Below are 20,731 nucleotides of genomic sequence, written 5' to 3' on the forward strand. Positions count from 1 at the left end.
TGGTGCCAAGATTCATTAAGTTGCCCTTGTTTAGAGGACCTTGCTGTTAGCTTATATTTTTCTATTTCTTCTTTCTTCCCCTCCCCCCATAAATTCCTTCCTCTGAGGCACATTGGGCTGTGTGACCCTGGACAAGTCGCTTAACCATTTGGTGCCCCAGGCAGTTATTCCCTAAGGCTCTAAATTGCAAAAGATCTTCTGATTTGTATTGGTAGAGGAAGCCCCCTCCTCCTGGACTTCCTGATGCTAATGATATCACTAATCCATACCCATGCTATTACTAAAGATAGCTGGTTCTCTATAGAAATGGTTTGCAGGGGTCCATATCTAATTGATGCCTCCCCGTATTCCAAAGCAATTTCAAGGTCTGTTAGAGTCAATAAATAGCCTCCCCTTCTCTTGACCCAAACACTCAATATGAGAACATGTGTTCAGAAGGCACCTACATTAATTAGCAGATCCATTCTGTTAAGTGAATGGAGTTAATGGCTCCTGTAGTCAGACTAGCTTTTAATTGGATTTCTACTCAGTCAAGAAAATCTCAGGAAAAGACTCTTAGGAAGGTTTCTTTGGTTGCTCCTTTACTTGCAATGGGTGGCAGGTGCCACCTTCTGGCTGTTTGGGGATGAATGAGATAGAAGAGTCTATCCACCCACACCTTGATCCAGCCAGTAGAGTTGGTCCTCCAAAGCATCATTGAGAAGTTGGCTTCCTATCATGAAGTGTTCTTAATGTTCTAATAACCATTTGGAGCCATGGGATTCTCACCTACATACCTGAATAGATTCTCCTTTCTGTGGAGGATGGCAGGAGAGGAGAAGATTTCCATACGTCTTTTATTGTCTAAGTACATAATTTTTCGCAGAATGTAATCTGAATCCTTGGGAGGAGAAAGGGAAAAGAGATTTCAGTGTAGCTAAAATTAGTTCCCTGTGTGTGACCACATACTCTTCTGATTAACCTCCACCTAGGAAAGGCATGGAAGGGGTGTGGGGAAGATTAAAGAAAGGCAGTATGGCTTAGTGGCTAGAGGGCTTGCTTTGAAGCCAGGAAGACCTGGGTTCAGGCCCCACCTCTGATACATGCTGGCACTGTGACTGAGCTAATCAATCTCTCAAGCTTCTAGACAACTCTCTAAGAATATTAGCCGTTGAGGTGCTGCCCTGCATTGGTGGAAGGAGTTTCACTTTGGAGTTCCTTAACCAAGGAAATCTCAGGTCAAGTCTTCTTCCTTCTCCCTCACCATTGGGAGGATTATGTCCCTGATGTGCCATTTGTGTTTGAACCCATGTGGTCTATTGCTCTGTGGCATAGTGAAAGCCTGTCTAGGAGTCAGGATGACCTGGGTTCCACACATATTGGCTGCGTAAGTAACAACTGGAAAGTCACTTAACCCTCTTAGGTGTCCCAGGCAATTCTCAAAAACTATGAATTCTTACAATCAGCCTTAGAGCTAGAAGGGAACTTAGAAACCATCTAGTTCTGAGATGTCCAACACTAAACCAAAGGGCCCCATGCAGCCCCCAACACTACCCAGTGTGGCCCAGACTAGATCAAAATGTTCTTGGGAAATATTTAACAAAATAAATAAAATACAATAAAACATAGCAAATGTTAATATGTGGTTTTCTAAGCTCACACGCACCTGCAAGGATCTTTACAGATGTTTCAGTGGCCTCTATTTCTATTTGAGTTTGACACCAGTGATCTAGTCTAACTCTCTCATTTTGTACATGGGGAAACTGAGGCCCATAAAGGTTATCTGCCTTGCCCAAGACCCCACAGTTAGAAAGAGGCAGAGCCAGGATTTAAAACTAAAGCCCTCTGACTCCCAAAGCTGGCCTTCTTTCCATTATACCACTTTGGTTCATTTTCATTGGCAATGGAAATTTCCACACTGGGAGTTCCCTCTACTATTGAAATCACAGGTCTGGTCCAAAAGAAAAAGAGAAGAGGAAGGAAAAAATGATTAATAATTGATCCTGAAACACTTTTGTCTAGAGAGAATGGAGAGAAACTAGAGATAAGAGATATTTCATATCCAAACATAACTCAGGAAGTGAAGCCAAGAAGCCTTTCCTGATTCCCTCAGTTGTTAGTGTCCTTCCCAAAGTCAATGCATGCCTTATACATATATTGTATAATTTTTTTGAATACGTTGTTTCCTCCTTGTAGAATGTAAACTCAGTGCTGATGATACACAAACAAAAGTGAGACATCTAGTCCCTGTCCTCAAAGAGCTTCCATTCTACAAGGGGGAATCAACAAAAGATATCAGCAAAAAACGAAAATTTTGAAAAAAAGTAGCCTTCCCAGAAAGCTTAGAAATTGGTTAGCATAGTTACTTGAATTCCTCACTGATCACTGGAAGCAGATGTGCAAGCCTACTAGAAGGACAAAGCTAATGGCCTGCAGCTACCAAGAGAAATATGTGACCTCTACATGAAGCCATTGGAGATTCCAGCACTGGACAGCTACTCCTGACTTCTTGACTAAGCTAGACCTTGGACAGCACTTAGGTGCTGATACCATTTCCAGAAGCTCCCAGCTCTCTAATTTGCTGCTTTTGAACTGCTATGGATTGAAAAACTAGATAATCAAGTTTGTTAGAAAGCTATCTAGCCCAAGTATAGTTTCATAGTAAGGGCTTGTGGGGTTACTCCTATGTATAAACTACACAAACCTTTAGGTCTTGGACTCAGTGCCATTTATTTTGTGTGCCCAGAGGGCTTTTTTGCTTACTTCCTGATTGTTGGTTATGTTCTGAATTATCTTGGCTATGTTGCAGATACAATCACAAATTGGGATCTGGCAGGAAACTTTGAAAAAATCTAATATAGCCCCCTCATTTTTCAGATAATGAAACTTGAGGGCTACAGGGGTTAGGTGATTTGCCCAAAGTCACACAAGCAGTAAGTAGCAGAGTCAGTAAACAGATCCAGGTTCTCTGTCTCCAGAGCTGGCACTCTCTCAATTGTACCACACTGCCTGAGTGACCTCTGGATAAGTGAGATGCTGTCATAATATGGTTAAGACACAACTTCTGAGTGTTTTTGTTTCTTAGCCTAGCCAGTTTTCACCCCCAAATGTGGACAACACAGGGATCTCTCCAGGGATGTGCTGGTTAACTATAGGCTATCTGAAAATGTACAACTCTTAAGCTTAGTCTGCACAATTAGCATTTTTCCATCACTTTCTTAGACAATCAACAAAACAATAAATTAAGCCCTGATTTGTAGCATTTGCCAATTTCTGAAGCATAGAGGCTAACCCTGAAAATTTAATCATTGGCTTTCACAAAGGTTTCATGACTTGGCTCCAGAACACTCCTGCATCTCTCCTTCTCTCTGGACTCATTTGGAACTTCATGTTGTAATAGCTGTCACATTGTATTTAACTTTAGATGTGAGTATAGACTTTGTCTTGAGTCCTCCTCCCACACCACCTATGATCATAAACACTTTGAATACAGGAACAGTGTATTCAACTTTGCGGGATCCTCTGGAGTTTCTATCATAGCAAGATGTTCATATTAGGAGCAATGAAAGTTTGCTGAAGGGATGGATAAATGAGCCAAGAGTTCCAACCATCTCCCATGACTATGAGCATGGACCTATAAATGTGACTTTGCAATTCACAAAAAAGAGTTTGGGATTTGATATCAGAGGACTCAGGTCCAAATTTTAGCTTTGTCACCTGTATGACCTTGGGTAATATCCTTAACCTCTCAGGGTCTTGGTTTCTACTTCTGCAAAATGAGGGGGTCTAAGTGATCCCAAAGTTTCCTTCTGGCCATAAGTCTATGAATACTAAAACAAAATCCAAACTATCCTTATAAACTGGGTTTTTTCATGGTAATAGGTTTAAAAACAATGGTTTATACCCCTTCTTATGCATGTGGAATTCCCATGAAGATGAATGGAAGCAATACTTCCAGAAACAGAAGGAAGAAGTTCTTTAATGAAAATAGTAATATTTCTTCACATGTCTTTATTGGTTAATGAAAACAGTAATATCACTTCACATGTCTTTATTGGTTTATACTTTTAAAAATTCTTTACAACCCACACATTAGTATCAATTCCATCAGAGGATGTATTAGATAGCGAGGTCACCTGTAGACAGTAATTCATTTATATACCTTATATGGACATATGGACATGCTGTTTGTACATTGTCTCTCCCATTACACTGTGAGATTGTAAGGGCAGAGACAGCATTGTTTGCCCTTATCTCCCTAGTGTTTAGCAAAGTGTCTGACACGTAGTAAATGCTTAATAAGTGTTTGTTGACTGTACTTGACTTGATGAAGGCACATTTCCTTCTTCACTAAGGCCTGGAAAGGTTGAATAACCTTCCCATGATCCCAGGGCTATCCATAATAGAAACAATACATACAGAATATGATATATAACAGAAACAAGGCAATAACCCAAGTCTTCTGACTCTAGAGTTCTTTTTATTAGACCACATTTACCTCTCAAATATAATCCAGGAAGATCACATTAGATCATAGATCCAGGATCCTTTTTGGGTTTGCACAAGACAGCCAGGTGTGAAGATGTCTCCAATGAACACCAGCTAAATTCAAAAGTGCTCCCATTTCCATATAACAAAAAGCCAATACTGCTCACATAGCCTAGAAGTTTGGTTCTATCCTGCACCACTTACCTGGTCTGGTCCAGGTTCCACCAGGAAGGTGGTGATGTTCTTGATACCAGGTGTTACTGTGCAGAGCCAGCCAGCACCAGTTGCTATCACATGTAAGATGTGTTCCTGGCTGTGGACATAGTGGTAGGCAATACTAAATGCATTGGCAACACCCTGCAGGGACAGAGATAAAATTGGCTCATTTTTAAGAGCAGAAAAATAATTAGGTATGTATTGGTTAGAATGATGCCATCTAAAAGCTGTGAGACCACTGCCAGATTTGACAGAATTGAGCTGGTCTGTGCTGTCCAGTCTCATAGGGATGGGGTACTGAACAAGGGTGTGGGGAGTTCCAGTGTAGACACTCCCTCAGCTATGGAGAGAGTTATATGGAATACCAAAGGTTTAGTGATTTACCCAGGGTCACAGCTGATATAAGCCACAAGTAGGACTTCAACCCAGACTTCCTGACTCCAAGGCTGGCTCTCTATCTCCTATGCCTAGCCCCTCAAATACAGCATAACATACAGTGGTGATTATAAACACTACCTAATCAAAGACAAAAACTTTAAGAATGTAACAATGGAATGGAATAAATATGTCCCCAAGAGAATCCCAGTCATGCAGAAGTTTAGTGTGTGATAAACTTAGGTATATTAAACATTAGGGAAATGAATCCTTATTCAACAAAAAAGAATTGGGAAGAGTGGATGTCAATATGATGAAAAATGAATTTAAGCCCTTCCCTCATGCCTGTTTGACCCCACACAGTTTTAGCCATTGCAATGGAAGACAAAGAGGGTGGAAATGTCAGGAACCCTTCAGGGGAAGGGACTTCAGAGGGAGGTGAAGGACAGGATCGACTAACAACCAGACAAAATTATGAGGGCCTCCATGGACCAGCTGAGTGCAGCAAATTAAGATAACCCTCCTGTGGCTCAAAACCCTGGTGGTCACCTCTGGGCCTCTCAAACACATCCCTAGGGATGATGCAGGCAGAGTATCAGAACCATCACCAGGTGAGATTTGCAGCCTGGGCTGTTGCTAAATCAGATTCCCACTTTGGGTGAGTTCTCCCCTTCTTCAAGGAGGTTATCAAATATAGACACCCAGAGAAAGGAGGTGAAAATACATCCCAATTCGCCCTTCCCTGTAACTGCCTCCCCAAATGTAAGCACAGAAACGATGCCCATAGAAGGGGAAATTTGTACAATGCAGTTGTACCCTTACTTACATGTGTTTCTTTGTACTAATTGTCGACCCTACCTAAATCTCTATAATATGGCCGACAAGTGGTCATCCAGATTTTGCTTAAAGACTTCCAATGAGGGGACTCTCACTGCCACCTGAGGGAGACCATTCTACTTTTAAAAACTTCAATAGTTCTTGCAAGTTTCCCCTTATGTGAAGCCCAATTTGGCTTCTTTGCACATTCCGTTGATGGCTCCTACTTTTGACCTCTGGGGCCAAACATAACAAGCTTAATCCTATTCAATATGATAGCCCTCCAAATGCTTGGAAATAGTTATATTCTCCCTCCCCCAAGTCTTCACTTTTCCAAGTTAAGCTTCCTCCATTCCCTCAGCCAATCATCCTGGTATTAATTTGAGAACTTTCATCATCCTGGTTGCCCTCTTCTAGACCTTCTTTTGCTTACCACTGTCCTCTCTAAAATATGGCTCCCAAAGCCAAACATATTACTCCAAGTGTGTTCTGAGCAGGCCAGAGTATGGCAGAATCTTCCTCTTCCTTTGCCCTAATGTTATTCCTCTCCAAATGCAGCCAAAGATAGCTTCAGCTTTCTTGGCTACCTTATCACACCCTGATTACTAGTACTGAAATTTCGGACCATCAAAAATCTCCAGGTCTTTTTCAAACCAACTGCCATCTAACCAAGCCTCTTCAATCTTTAATTTGAAATTTTTTTAACCCAAATGTAATATTTTACATTTATCCTCATTAAATTTCATCCAATCACTGATCCCACTAACCTATCCAAATCTCTCTCTATATTATGGTCTCCATTTCTTCTACAAGAGAATAATAAGAAACTTTGCCAAATACCTTGGTAAAATCTGGGAAAACTAGACCTATAGCAGTCCCTTGAACTACCTATCTAATCATCCTGTCCAAAATGGAAATAAGGTTAGTGTGGCATAATTTGTTCATGATGAAGTCACTGCTGGCTCTTTTTGGTCACAGCTACCTTTGCAAATGTTTGCCAACTATTCCTTGGATAATATATTCAAGAATTTTGCCAAGAATCAAAGTCAAACTCATAGGCCTACAGTTAGCAGATTCCACGAGGTGACTTTTTTTAGTGGGACATTTGCTCTGCTCTAACATTGTACTAACTCCCTTTTCTTGTGATCTTTTGAGGGTCACTGACAGTGGCTCAGCAATAAAAATAATAATAAATAATAATAATAAAACCTAATAAAAGCATAATTGATAAAGATGATAACTCATATCTATTTAGTGCTTTAGGATTTTCAAGATGTCCTTAAAGGACTCTTTGAGGAAGGTGGTCTAAGTATTATTATCCTCACTTAACAGGTAGGAAAATTGAGGTGCAAAGAAGTAAATGGCATACAATATCATGTATGAAGTGTCAGAGCTGGGATTTGAACCCAGGTCTCTGACTCCAAATCCAGTGGTCTGTCTCCCAAATTGTATATGATCATTTGGGAAAAAAAAAGGTTTAACTTCATTAAAAACTAAAAACCCATAAACTAAAAACCAAAGCAAATTTTAGTTATCTCACATCCATAAAACTGGAAAAACTAGTTAAAAATCAATGTTGGCAATGCTTCAGGGAAACAAGTATACATTGCTTGTAGAATTACATATTGGTGTGATCTTTTGGGAAAGTATTTTAGTACTTCGAAATTAAGTGCAAAACCAATTACATGTTTCTACCCAAAATTCCTATTGCTAGCAACATATCCTACAGATATATTTAACATGGGAAAAACCTATCTACACAAAAATATTTATGATTGTATTAATCACAAAATTTAAAATGGAAATTACCTGAAATTCCAATGGTTTAGTGATGGTGGTACATTAATGTAATTATAGTAAAGCCATTAAGATAACAAACATGAGGAATGCAAAGAAAAATTTAAAGATGGACCCAAAAACGAAGGATGTGAAAACAGAATTAGAATTTATGCAAAGTAATCATGACCACATAAAAAGTACCCAATGCGCATTATGCACAATATTATATATTATATCACATGTGCAATGTTATTTATATATATATATATGTTTATATGCATATATATGGAAATGGACAATTGAGAGCAAAATGGGGACCAAAAAAGAACATTCAATAAGCTATGCATATAATAAGTATGTATATAGTTTTCATCTGGACCTATAATTTCATAAGTTCAGGAAACTCCAAATGTGAAAATGCGGCTAAACTGCGGCTAAACCATCAATTAAAACTAACAACTAGTTGTGACTTATAATTTGAGGTACTAAGAGGTTAAGTGACTTGTCCAGGACAATGCAGTTAATATGTGTCAGAGGCAGGACTGGAATCGAGATCCTCCTGAATCCAAGGCCAAGTCTATATCTTGTATTGTTGAGCTGCCTCTCCTATTAGACAGTGCGTCAACCAATATCATCAGATCAACATCCACAGAATGTCTTTGATGTCATTGGTGTCAGATCAAACCAGTACTAAAATTAACACTACTTGATGTTTGCTATTGAATCATTTGAAATTCCAAAATCTCTTCTGTTTTCTTTTTTCTGATGTCTTTCCCTATTAGCCAGCTTTCAAGGAAGCAGAGTGATGTCATAGAAAAATCTTTGGATTAGGAGCAAGGAAGCCTGGATGATAGACAGATAGATAGACAGATAGATAGATAGATGGATGGATGGATGGATGGAGAGAGAGAGAGAGAGAGAGAGAGAGAGAGAGAGAGAGAAGATGGATGGATGGATGGATGGATGGATGGATGGAGAGAGAGAGAGAGAGAGAGAAGATAGATGGATGGATAGAATAGATAGAGATACTGGTCCGCCATAATCTAGCTGTATAAGCTTGGACAATTTGCTTCCCTTATCCTCAGTACCAGGAAGGTGTTGGACTAGATAACTTCTAAGTTTCCTTTGAGGAGTAGTGGAAAAAGGACTAGACTTGACATCCTATCTCTGACTGAAGATGAGTCACTTAATCTCTCTAGCCCTCTCATTTCCTCACCCTCCATAATGGGGATAAAACAGCACTAACTTCACAGGGTTGTTATATGGGTCAAATGAGATAATGTATATATAGCCCTATTTGTATGATTTTATTTAAGTGTCATTTATTACAAATAATTTTGATTATATTTTCATGTTGGGTTTTATGTAAAATTCAGAATGACTTTTTAAAAAACTAAAAATAAGAAGACAGATAATTAACCTGATCCTTTTAACCTATTCACTAATGCTCAAAAGCACTGGGCACATCTTTGCTAAAAGCAATTAAACTCTGAAAAAAGAATAGCAACGGCTAGCTTGCTATGCCCCCTGCTGGTCATTCTTTGGAATTGCACCTGAAGGATGGCCCTTTTCCTTTCCAGGTCTGTCTCATGTGCCAAACTACCTTTGGCTTTGTTTTCTTCTATCTTTTTTGGTTTGTTTTGTTTAAACATAGTTATGGTTGGTCTACAGATGGCATCTCTGTCTTCCTCACATTTCTTTGAAGAACCAAACCTCTCTGGTGTTTGCATGCATCAGGTTCGATCTTGGGGACTTCTCAACAATTCTTGTTCTTTGGTTTATTCCCCAGCCCAGAATTTCGCCTGGGAACATTGGAATTTGGCTTGTATCTAGCTCACTACCAAAAATTGCACCTCCAATGCAATTGCTCAGACTACCAAAACATCAAATACAGGAGAGATTTTATTTAACCAAACAACAAAAATTGCTATGGACACACAAATGAGTTTATAAAAACTCAAACTAACTCCTTTTCCTTTTCTGGTGAAGCTAATGAGGTTCCACTTCAAAGGTATCTAAATAGAGCTCCAGAATTATTGTAACCCTCACCCTGAGGGAGAGGTTAACTGCAAAGGGATAGCATTGAGTATCGGTAGAATTAAGCAACTCTCCCTTTGAGCTCTGTCTTCCCCAAGGACCTTGATAGACCTGCAGACTAATGCTACTATGCTGGGGTTGAGGCTTCTCTGCAAGGCAGAAACACTTGGGATTGCTAGAGATTCCACTTCCTTCCCTGGATCTGCACAGTCCACATAACTCACAGTACTAGTGAAGGCCTTTCTCCTACCATCCCATGTTGCTCCTCTGCTTCAGTTACATCTTGGCCTGGGAACTCCACTATTTGGTCTAGACTTGGTAAAAAAGAACTCCCCACTTAGTTCTTATCCTCCCTTTGCCCCTCTCTATGAACCCCAAGCCACTCAGACTCCTTTTAAGGTAACCAGGAGACAGAAACAACTATCAGTGGGGCATCCTTCTCCCTTTGCCTTTCCCTTGTCTTTCCCTTGAGCCTAGGGCCACCCTTCCACCTTGAACCCACTCACCGCTTTGCTGACTCCTGGACTGCCCAGATGTTGATGGAATTTCTAGGCAGAAAGAACAACATGGCTGCTCTCACCACTTGGATGAGCTGGAAGTTGCCAACTACAGTATTTCCAGTGAGATGGAAGACCACTAGCCCTTCCTATCTGTCCTGCCCCTGTCCTAAGGTCCTCTGAGCCTTACTACCTGATCTGCCACTACACCCTCCAGAGCCCCAGGCACTGCCATCTGACCTGCTGATGTACCTCAAGAGGTCTGTTCCTTGCCAGTGGCCCCATCATTGCACCCTTAGGAATTCTGGGCTTTCATGCACCTTACAGCTGAACTCATTTATGAGCATTGTCTCTTCCAATTAGACTGTGAACTTCTTGAGAGCAGAAACTGTTCTGCTTTTTTTATTCGTACCCTTAGCTCTTAGCACAGCATTAAGCCCTTAATAAATGCTTTTCATTCATGTATGCATGCATTAATTCATTCATCATCTTCATCTACAAACAGTTTCTAGATCCACATGGTTCTTTGGATAGGTTATGTGCCTACAGAAACTTCTCTCCAGTTAACCAAACCTGTGCATATCCAACTGGTGCCTTTCTAACATCCTATGTCCCTATTTGTCCCTTGTGCCTCTGCTCCCCCTTTTGAAGGGGTAGTCCAAGGGTGTAACACAAGAGTATAAACTGGCCGTGTATAATCAGTCATCCTTAATGTGATATCAATGGAACAACCTAGGACAAGGCAAAAAAAATTACGCCTTGTCAAGGAGCCATCTCTGTTCTTGATCAAAGCCTTCAATGACCATTTTACTTGACAGAGGGAGCCTTCATGAATGCCAGAGCAAAGGAGGTGATGAGGACCTAGGACAATACCTGAGGGCACTTACTATATTATCCACTTATCCATCACCCACTTAGCCAGTCTCTGATCATTAGACAGAGAGGTTGCCTACAGATGTTTGCACTTACACATAAAGCAGTTACAAGCACCTTTGCCTTTTTATGATACTTTAGGACAAAGCCTTACAATGGAATCATTGTTCACCTGTGCTCATTGAATATTGCTATATTGCACTTCAAAACATGTGGACAAATCTATGGTCCTACCAACAGTGTAGTAAACACTGATGCATTCCTTATCAGGTGAGTTTGTTTAATATTTAAACCAGTTCTGTCATTTTGTTTAGTTACCTTTTTGATAAATTTATTGTGTTTTGATAATATTAAAATTATCCATTGTTATTGGTTCTCTAGTGATTTCTTCTTGCAAGTCTATGAGGTTGTTTTTTTAATGAATTTTATTGCAGGATTATTAGGTATAAATATATTTTAAATTTATATTCTCTCACTTTATAAAGAAACCACTGGGGTGTCAAGAAATCCTCTAGTTTATCTCTGTTTTGAATTGAACTTTGTCCAATATGGCAGCTCTTCTTCTTGGTGTTTCTATTTGTTGTTTTTAGAAAGCATATGGGGAGCCCGGCTCCCTTTGGATTTCTCACTCTGCCATCTTGACTGGGAAAGCCACTGTCTTTGATGCCAATATCGGCACCCTTTTTTTGGCAGTCTGATTTGAAAATTCCAATACTTGGAAATTTTGGGAGGTGAATTGGACATTTCCAATTGGATGGCCTGGAGATGTCTTACACACAACATGTTCAAAACAGAACTCATCATATTTTCCCCCAGACCCACCCCTCTTCCTAGTATGTCTATTGCTGTTGTGGGCATCATGATATTTCTAGTCACCAGTGGTGACTTCCCCTTTAGGAAATTGGAAAGGTCAATGGTAATGCCCACCCTGGGGGCACAATACTTGAGTATACGCAGCTCACATTGTATGTATGCCCATCATGCTGGTCATCCAGGTTCACCACCTTGGAGTCATCTTGACTCTTCACTTTCCCCACATGTGCCATCAGTTGCCAGGTCTTGATTCTATCCCCACAAAATCTCTTGCATCCAATACTTTCTCTCCACTCATAGGATCTCCTCTCTAATTCAAGCCTTCATCATCTCTCCTCTCCTCTGAAATACTGTGATAGCTTTCTAACTGATCTCTCTACTCAAGCTGGTCTTCTTGACAATCCATCCTCCTCTAGCTACTGAAGTGATATTTCTTACCATGTCACTCCCTGGCTCAAGAAGCTCCTGTGACTCCCTATTGCCCCTAGGATTAAATAGAAATGACTTTATTTGGAATTTGAAGCCCTTTGCAATCTGGATCCAGCCTGCCTTTCTAGATTTATTCCATATTCTTCTTGATACATTCTATGGTCCAGTCAAACTGCCTTACTTACTGTCCCTCACACCCAGCATTCCATCTTGGATTCTGTGCCTTCTCATCCAATGTCAACCATGACTGGGATGTGGGTCCTCCTGACCTCTGCCTCTTGGATTCCCTAGCACCCTTCAGAGCTCCATTCCAGTATGACTGCCTGCCTGAGGCCCTCCCTCATCCCCCCAGAGGCTCATGCCTCCCCTGACACACAAAAAATTATCTTACATTTAATTGATATGTATTTAGCAATACTTGTATGTGTATATATTGTTTCCTCTGAGAGAATACAAGCTCTTCATTGAGGGCAGAGATTGTTTTGTTTCTCTCTTTGTGTCACCAGGGTCTAGTACAGTGCTTGGTATACAGTCGTCATTTAATCAATGCTTGTTGATTGATTCATTCCCCTTTGCATCTTCTTTTCCCTAAAATTATAAAACTGAACACAAGGGTTAGACCATTATTTTGTGTGACTGAAGTTCATATTTAACCCCATCTTCGGAATGGAAAGGATTTCTGATTACTTAGCTGAAAAAAAACTGCAAAGTAAATTCTTCCTGAAGTAAATTTCTATTTCAGCAAGTCCATGTTCTGATAGTTCAATTTCTATTGCATAACATACATTGCTCCCTTCCCTCCCTTCCCCCAACTGAAATTAAATAGGTCCTTTATTGGCTAATTTCTTTAAAAATTAAGAAATGAATGGTCAGCTTGGACACAAATTCCTCCCATTTACACAGGTGAGACACCTTAAGTCATGAATGAAAAACATATTCAGGTGATAGAACAAAGGCTGGATGCCTTGCTACCAACATGAGCATGAGTTCTACCCTGAAAATTCCTTAGATCTCCCTTGAAGTGTTCCAGCCTTCTGCCATTAGAATATAACCTCTTGGAGGGCAGGGACTCTCTCGCTGGTATTTGTACCCACAGTGCATAGCACAGTGCCTGTTATATAAATAAGCACTGAGCATGTCTAAAACTCATTATCTTTCCCACGGTCTATCTATCTATGTCTTTCTTTTTCTTTCTATTCCTTCCTAGGTAGAGAGCGTTCACACTGTCATCTCAATGTTTCTGCTACCTACCTGATAGAAGCTGATCTCATGAGTTGTGAAGATGCTCTTTCTGGAGGTATCCCGTAGGGTGTCTATTCCCAGGACCCCAAAGACTCTCTTATGAGCATCCTCAAGAGGGATAGCCAGGAATGACCCTCTGTGATCCTTTTCTTGACGGGAAGTGTTCCAGAAGTGGATATTTCCATGCTTCTCAACTTGTGGGACATGGATTGGCTGTCCCTGGTCCACCACTGTAAAACTGAAGGGCAGAAAAGATGATGACCGCCAAGGGGAAGGTAGGCTTTTAAAAGGAGCTAAAAAAATTGAAGGCAGCTAGGTGATGCAGTGAGTAGAGCACCAGCTCTGCAGTCAGGAGGACCTGAGTTCAAATCTGGCTTCAGACACTTGACACTTACTAGCTGTGTGACCCTGGGCAAGTCGCTTAACCCTGTCTGCCTCACCAAAAATAAATAAATAAAAAGAAAGCAGTTTCAGTGGTGGAAATTTTCCATTTCCAGTATATAAATAAATATATATATTTGGCTTTAGAGAAGGAAATTAAAGAATAAGTCTAGAGATCCTAACTTAAAAAAACAAAGAAACCAGACCTACGATTTCACTGTGGGGGTGGGAAACCTGCAGCCTCGAAGCCACATGTGGCCTCTAGGTCCTCAAGTGTGGCCCTTTGACTGAAAATCCAAACTTCACAGAACAAATGGCTGCAGGGGATTCTGAGAACCAACTGTTAAATTTTCAGTGTGAGCATTTACACCTCAGAAATTTGCAAATGCCACCGATCAGGATTTGATTTCTTGTTTTGCTGATTAGACTTAAGAAAATGATGGGGAAAATGTTATTAATGCAGATTAAATTGGCATGTGGAAGAGCCAGCTGTTAAAACATTTACTAGCACACCCCTGGCTTGAATCCAGGTCTTCTGGACTGCAAGGCCAGATTTCCTCAATGGAGGAAAAGTACTTGAAGAAGATGAGTGTAGAATAACTAGCTTCCAAGGTAGATCCGCTAGGATAACTGACTTGCCAACACACTGCACGGTCCCTCTTTTGAAGCTCGCTTTCCAAAGGAGAAAGCTAGAAATCTAGGAAGTCATCTCCTAAGGAGATAAAAACTCTTCCCAAGATAGGCCATTGCACAGTGGTCTAGGAATAGCCATGTCCTTAGTGAGGGAGAATACTTCGCATGAGATTTATATGGCTCTTCTCTCCTAGGCTACTCCAAGGGCCTCAAAGCTACTTCCTTTAGGAAGGAGAACTATAGAAACACAAGGGGAGAGGAGATGACCCTCCGGTGTCCTTACCTGATTCCTGGCATGTCCCGGTAAAGCACCTGCTTGAGGACAAACGGAGCATCTTCTATGGTGCAAGCCACAATCCTCAGGAGGACTTTTCCTCTCTTTGGCATGGTTTTGTTCTCTTCCAAAAGGGAAATGTGGGCGCTAATCTTCTTCTTGTTGCTGTGGATTTCAGCATCCTAGAAGCAGAGGGATGCCCTATGCTAGCTCCTGACCTGCCCCATGGGGTGATGTCTCCCCTCTTTGTTTTTTTGTCAGTGAGGTAGCTCTCCTGATTGTTTCTCTAAAATCTGATGATGAATAAGAGATATGGTACCATTAAGGGGCAGTGAAGACTTGACTTCAAAGTGTTGTTACTGAAACTTTCCATGTAGAGAGGTAGACGTTGACCTCACTTAGGGTCATGGATTTAGAGATAGATGGACTTCAAAGATCACTTAATCCAACCCCTTCATTTTTCAGGTCTTGAACCTGAAACCCAGAAAGATTTTATCTTTGTATGCTTTGATTTCTATATTAGAATGAGAGGATGAATCTAGGGGTCACAGACTCATATACCAAATTTTAGTTATTAAAAGTAAAAAATCGAAAAGCTCTTAAGGCTTTGACCAGGATTAAATGATTTTGCACTCCAATGTTAAAAATCAGTGTCAGAAATCGAGAATATTTTTGACTTGATCAAAAATAGAAGGACTCCAGGTATGGGATAAAATCTCCATTATTGCTTTAATTTACTGACTTTTCATGACCATGAATGATTAGATAGAAAATATAAAAAACTTAAAAGAAAATAAACATCAATCTATGTGTTTAAGCAGTACTAATTTAATGATGATCATAATATAATATATAATCTTGGTAATTTTAAAAATGTTCTTCTCATAACTGAAGTATTTTTTTCTGAGGCTTTAGATATGACATTGCACTTAAATCTTATAAAGTTTGGTATGTGCCAAAGGAAGGACGTATTTGTTCCTTTCCAAAGTATAGTCATAATTAGTAAATGTGGCTTAAAGAGAATCAAGTTCAAAGAATAGAGATATATTCCAGTTCGATCCCCCAAATGTCATATGTCATATACCTTGCTTTTCTTAATTTCAAAGAATTTTAAATGCATAATCTCTTGAATAATATCAAACGCTGGATTTATTTCTGCAAATCTTGATTAACTTTTAGTTGACAGTGATACATTTTAAAGGTTTTGCCAGAGTCTTAAAACTTAAGAGGCAAAACAAAAAGATGCCAAATATTTACAAAAATGGAATATTTGTAATGTGAAGACTGGGGATTTAATCTTATCACTTGAAATTCATAAGTCCTATTTTATGTTATTTCTTTAAATACTTTTAAAACTCTCTGTAAATTAAAAAAAACTACATCTGAAACTATCATTCGTTATTTTTATTTAATAAAACCTGGTACTTAGACTAAAGCAAGCTTCATCCAGGAAAGTAACTATTTTACAACTGCCTCAATTTTTAATTATTGGTTCACATATACTGTTGCTTAGATTTTCTAGTATCAAATATGACTATAGTATCCTGACTTCATAGACAAGTGTCTGTAGCAGCCAGCCCTGAAACATTCCAATGCAAAATGTTTCAAGCTTTTGTGTGGGCGGTGGACATTCTTTTTACATTCTACGCTATGAGATTATTGCACATTGTGCTTTTATCTATATACTTTGAGTCACATAACTACCCTCATGTTATGGAATTGATTTACATTGAACACACATTATAAATATGAAATAATAAAGGAAAATTTAAATAAAAGAAATGGTGGATTAAAAAAAATTCAAGGTGATATAGAGTAGGGACTATTTTTGCTTTTTCTGTATTGCCAGTACTTAATTTTTCTGTACTCTGCACGGTATTTAATAAATGTTTGATTGATTAATTGACTATCAGTTCATAGATAAAGCTTGAAGGGACCTCCAGGGCCATCTTGTCTAAATCCTTCATTTTACAGATGAAAAAGCTGTGGCCCAGCGATGTTAAATGATTTCCCCAATATCATACGGTAGTGAGTATCAGAGGTAGGATTGGACCCCATAGCCAGTGTCCTTGAGTTGTCTGCGGGTACTGTGAAGTTAAGTGGTTGGCCCTTTGTCATGTAAGTTAGTATGTATCAGAAGCAGGACAAAAACGCGAGTCTTCCTGACTCCAAGGATGCCCCTTCATCCAAGGATGATGGCTACTATGCAAGCTGCCCCATAGCTGGAGGCAAGAGTTGTACGACCAGATGGCCACTAGATGGCGCCATAGTGCACAGAAGGTTGTGAACTGGGGTCAGGAAGACCCGAGTTCAAATATGACCCTCCTACGTCGTTGTGGGGATTGAATGAGATGGTATTTGCAAAACTCTTAGCAGAGTGCCTGGCATAAAGCAGGTGCTTAATAAGTGCTTTTCTCCCTCACCTCCCTGCTGCCTTCTTGGTCAAGATGCAGTTTTGCCAACTGAATGCCAACTTAGTAATTTTACTAAGTGATGAAAGACTCAAACCTTGAAAAATGTCTTTTAAGCCCACGGTACGAGGTTTAAAACGGGGCTCCTGCCTCCCGCGGACATCGCCGTTGCTAGTTCAAGGCCTTCTTAAGTTACTGTTCAGAGGAAGCCCTGTGCAAAGGCTGGATTTGGAGGAGGGCGGGGCAGAAAGTCATCCCCTCATCTTTTCACCCACAGGGATGACCATAGAGCTAAAGCTTGAGAAGAGTCCAGGGGGCATCTAGCCTAAGCCTTACAGATAAGGAAACTGAGTCCCCAATAGATTCAGTGACTTATCCAAGGTCACACAATGGCAGAGCCAGGATTCCCAGGATTCTGTCCGAGTCTGCCGGTGTCCCATCCACTCCCCTCTTGCTCTCTACTTTCCCCCACCCCCCACCTGACATCCCTTAGGTCACCAAGGACACGAAGGGACATGACATATCTGCAGCAGCCGCCGAAGGTTTCCCTGTAGCTTCCCTGCGACTGCTGCTTCGCGGTGGAGTCGAGCTCCCGACTACAGGGAGCATCTCCTTCCCCGCAGCGCTCCGCCTGGAACACGTACCTCAGTCAGCGCCTTGAAGACCGCGGTGTAGACGGGCTCCAGGCAGACCCCGCTGGTTTCGGCCGCTCGCTGGATCCGCCGCAGCCACTTTCGCCGGGCCGTATTCCGGAGCTGCTCCGTGTGGGTCCGCCTCAAGCTCAACATCAGAAATTCCACCAGGTTGTCGAAGACTTCTCTCTCGTTCCCAGTGAGTTCGGCCGCCACCAGCTCGATGTAGTTCCCAAACTGCTGTACGTTTAACCTCACTTCTTCGCCAGGGTGGGGCCTTGGCAGCTTTATGTACAGCTTTGCTACAGAGTGAGAGACCCAGAACAAGAACGAAACAAAAGCCCATTCACCCGGGGGTTCTGTCTTCCCGCCCCATCAGCCACTCTGCAGGAGCTTGGGGAATAAAGTATTTGTAGGAGGGATCATAGCATCACAAATGTAGAGGACAGAGGATCTGTCAGGGGCCAACTGCCTCATTTCAGAGAAGGGGAAACCGAGCCTCAGAGAGCTTACGTGACTCAAGGTCACACAAGTAGTAAATGACAGAGGGAGGATTTGAACCCAAGTCTTCCGATTCCAAATACCATACTGCCTCTCCCAGGGTTTAGGGGCTTGTTATCTTGAGAGATTGTTTTTGTTCCACCTCAAAGATCAGGTTTATCAAGCATGTATTAGAGCACAATTTGGCATTTTCAGGGACTGTTAACTCTGACCTCAATAGCTGCTTAAAGTTTCTGGGTCCCTCTCCTGACTTCCCCATCCCTATAATCATTTGGTTGCAATTTGGTTGGGGCCTGTGATTTCACTGCTGGAGGGAACTTCCAGTGAGGGAGTGTCTCCTACCAATGCGTGGTGACATCAGCGCTGTACTATGATAATATTAATATTAATAATGAGGAGAAAGAGGAGGAAGAGAAGGAGAAAAAGATGAAGAGGAAGAGGAGGAGAAGATAAAAAAGGAAGAGGAGGAGAAAAAGATGAAGAGGAGAAGGAGGAGGAGAAGATAAAAAAGGAAGAGGAGGAAGAGGAGGAGGAGAAGGCGAAAGAGATGAAGAGGAGGAGATGAAAAAGATGAAGAGAAGGAGGAGATGAAGAGGAGGATGAGGAAGAGAAAAAGATGAGGAAGAGGAGGAGAAAATTCAAAGGCAAGATGAGGAAGAGGAGGAAATGAAAAAGATGAAGATGAGGAGGAGAAAAAGATGAAGAGGACAAGGAGGAGGAAAAGATAAAGAAGAAAGAGGAGAAAGGGGAAGAGGAGAAGGTGTAAAAGATGAAGATGAGGAAGAGGAAAAGAAGATGAAGAGGAGGAAGAGGAGGAAGAGGAAGAGAAGGAGGAAGAGGAGAAGAGGAAGAAGTGAAATTTATATAGTGTCTACTACATGCCAGTCACTGTGCTAAGCACTTTAAAATTATCATCTTATTTGATCGTCACAACAACTCTGGTAGATGCTATTATTATCCCCATATTTACACATGAGGAAACTGAGGCAGACAGTGGTTAAGGGACTTGCCCAGGGTCACACAGCTAGTAAGTGTCTGAAGCTGGATTTGAGCTCATGTTTTCCTGACTCCAGGCCCAACGTTCTGTGGCCCACTGTGCCACCTCCCTCCCTACTACCATGTTATAACAGTGATATGAAATCAAATAACAGTACAATATGAGTCAAAGAGGAAACTAGAACCGAGGCCTTCCTGAATCTGAGGCCAGCTCCCTGAGATGATCCCAGTATTCTATCAGTCACTCAATCATGAGACCCCAGGATCATCCTTGGTAACTTTTGATCCTTCTTTTATAATGTCGCCACAACATTGTGGCCGTCATGTTAATCTGGGCTCTCATCACTACATGATGTAGATGCTGCTGCCATCTCTCCCATGTATGGACCTTCTCGGGACTTCTCCTCACCTGAAGCCCCCTCTCCTCTTGGCTTTGCCTGGACAAGTCCTACCCAGCCTTCGATGCACTCTGGTGGTTTCTACAGTGGATAGAATGTTGGACTTGGAGTCAGGAAGACCCAAGTTTAAATCTTGCCTCAGACACATCAGCTGTGTAACCCTGAGCTAATCACTTACTCTTTCTGTGCCTCAGTTTCTCCATCTGTACAAAATATAGAGTTGGACTCAATGGCCTCCAAGGTCCCTTTCAGCTCTAAATCTTTCCTAGAGACCAGCTTAAATCTCACCTTCTCCATGAAGCCCTCCTCGATTGGCCTAACCCATAGTGGTTTGGGCAACTGAACTCCTTGCTTGCATCACTCACTGGGTACTTATCAATCCATAAGCATATATCATATGCCAGACACTGCGCTAGATTCTAGGCTACAACAACAGAAATGAAACAGTTCCTGCCCTTAAGAAATGTATACTTTAACAAGATTGTGCTATACTGTCAATTATCTTTTTGTATGGCTAGGTAATGGCTAGCATTTTTACAGGGCCTCATGGTTTGCAAAGAGCTTTCTGTAGATGATCTCATTTGATCCTCAAAATAAGCCTGTGAGATAGTGTTATTGTTATTCTCCATTTTTACAGGTGAGGAAACTGAGACTCAGATTAAATGCAGGAATCAAACTCAGGTCTTCCTGACTCTAAGTCCAAAACTTTAGCTATTGTGCTACCTAGCTGCCTACAGAGCTGGTCTTCCCATCTGTATTTTAGGGTATTGGAGGGAAGGTATAATGTTTCATACTGCTCTGTAAACCCTATAACATCTAACACAGTGTTTTGTATGTAGGATCAGAGATTTGGGGCTAGGCTAGTGTCAGAGGTGGAATTTGGACCCAGGACCTCTGATCCCGGAAATGGTGCACTGTCTTGGAGGCAAAGCCAGCTGAGTGCACGCTTGGACACTTCCTA

General features: G+C 41.1%; 1 protein-coding gene across 1 annotated transcript in view; it reads right to left on the reverse strand.

The window, feature by feature from the left end:
* The window catches only part of EFCAB5 (EF-hand calcium binding domain 5), a 136,523-nt gene that overhangs the window by 20,570 nt on the left and 95,222 nt on the right, over positions 1–20,731 (reverse strand). Inside the window, exons 15-19 of the mRNA XM_036768146.1 lie at positions 17,888–18,177; positions 14,842–15,014; positions 13,554–13,782; positions 4,672–4,824; positions 777–880 (exon numbers count right to left, since the gene is read on the reverse strand). Coding sequence (XP_036624041.1) covers positions 777–880; positions 4,672–4,824; positions 13,554–13,782; positions 14,842–15,014; positions 17,888–18,177 — 949 coding nt within the window. The remainder of the gene's footprint in view (positions 1–776; positions 881–4,671; positions 4,825–13,553; positions 13,783–14,841; positions 15,015–17,887; positions 18,178–20,731) is intronic.

This window comes from Trichosurus vulpecula, chromosome 7, assembly GCF_011100635.1.
Source record: "Trichosurus vulpecula isolate mTriVul1 chromosome 7, mTriVul1.pri, whole genome shotgun sequence".
In the NCBI taxonomy this organism is placed as follows: Eukaryota; Metazoa; Chordata; class Mammalia; order Diprotodontia; family Phalangeridae; genus Trichosurus; species Trichosurus vulpecula.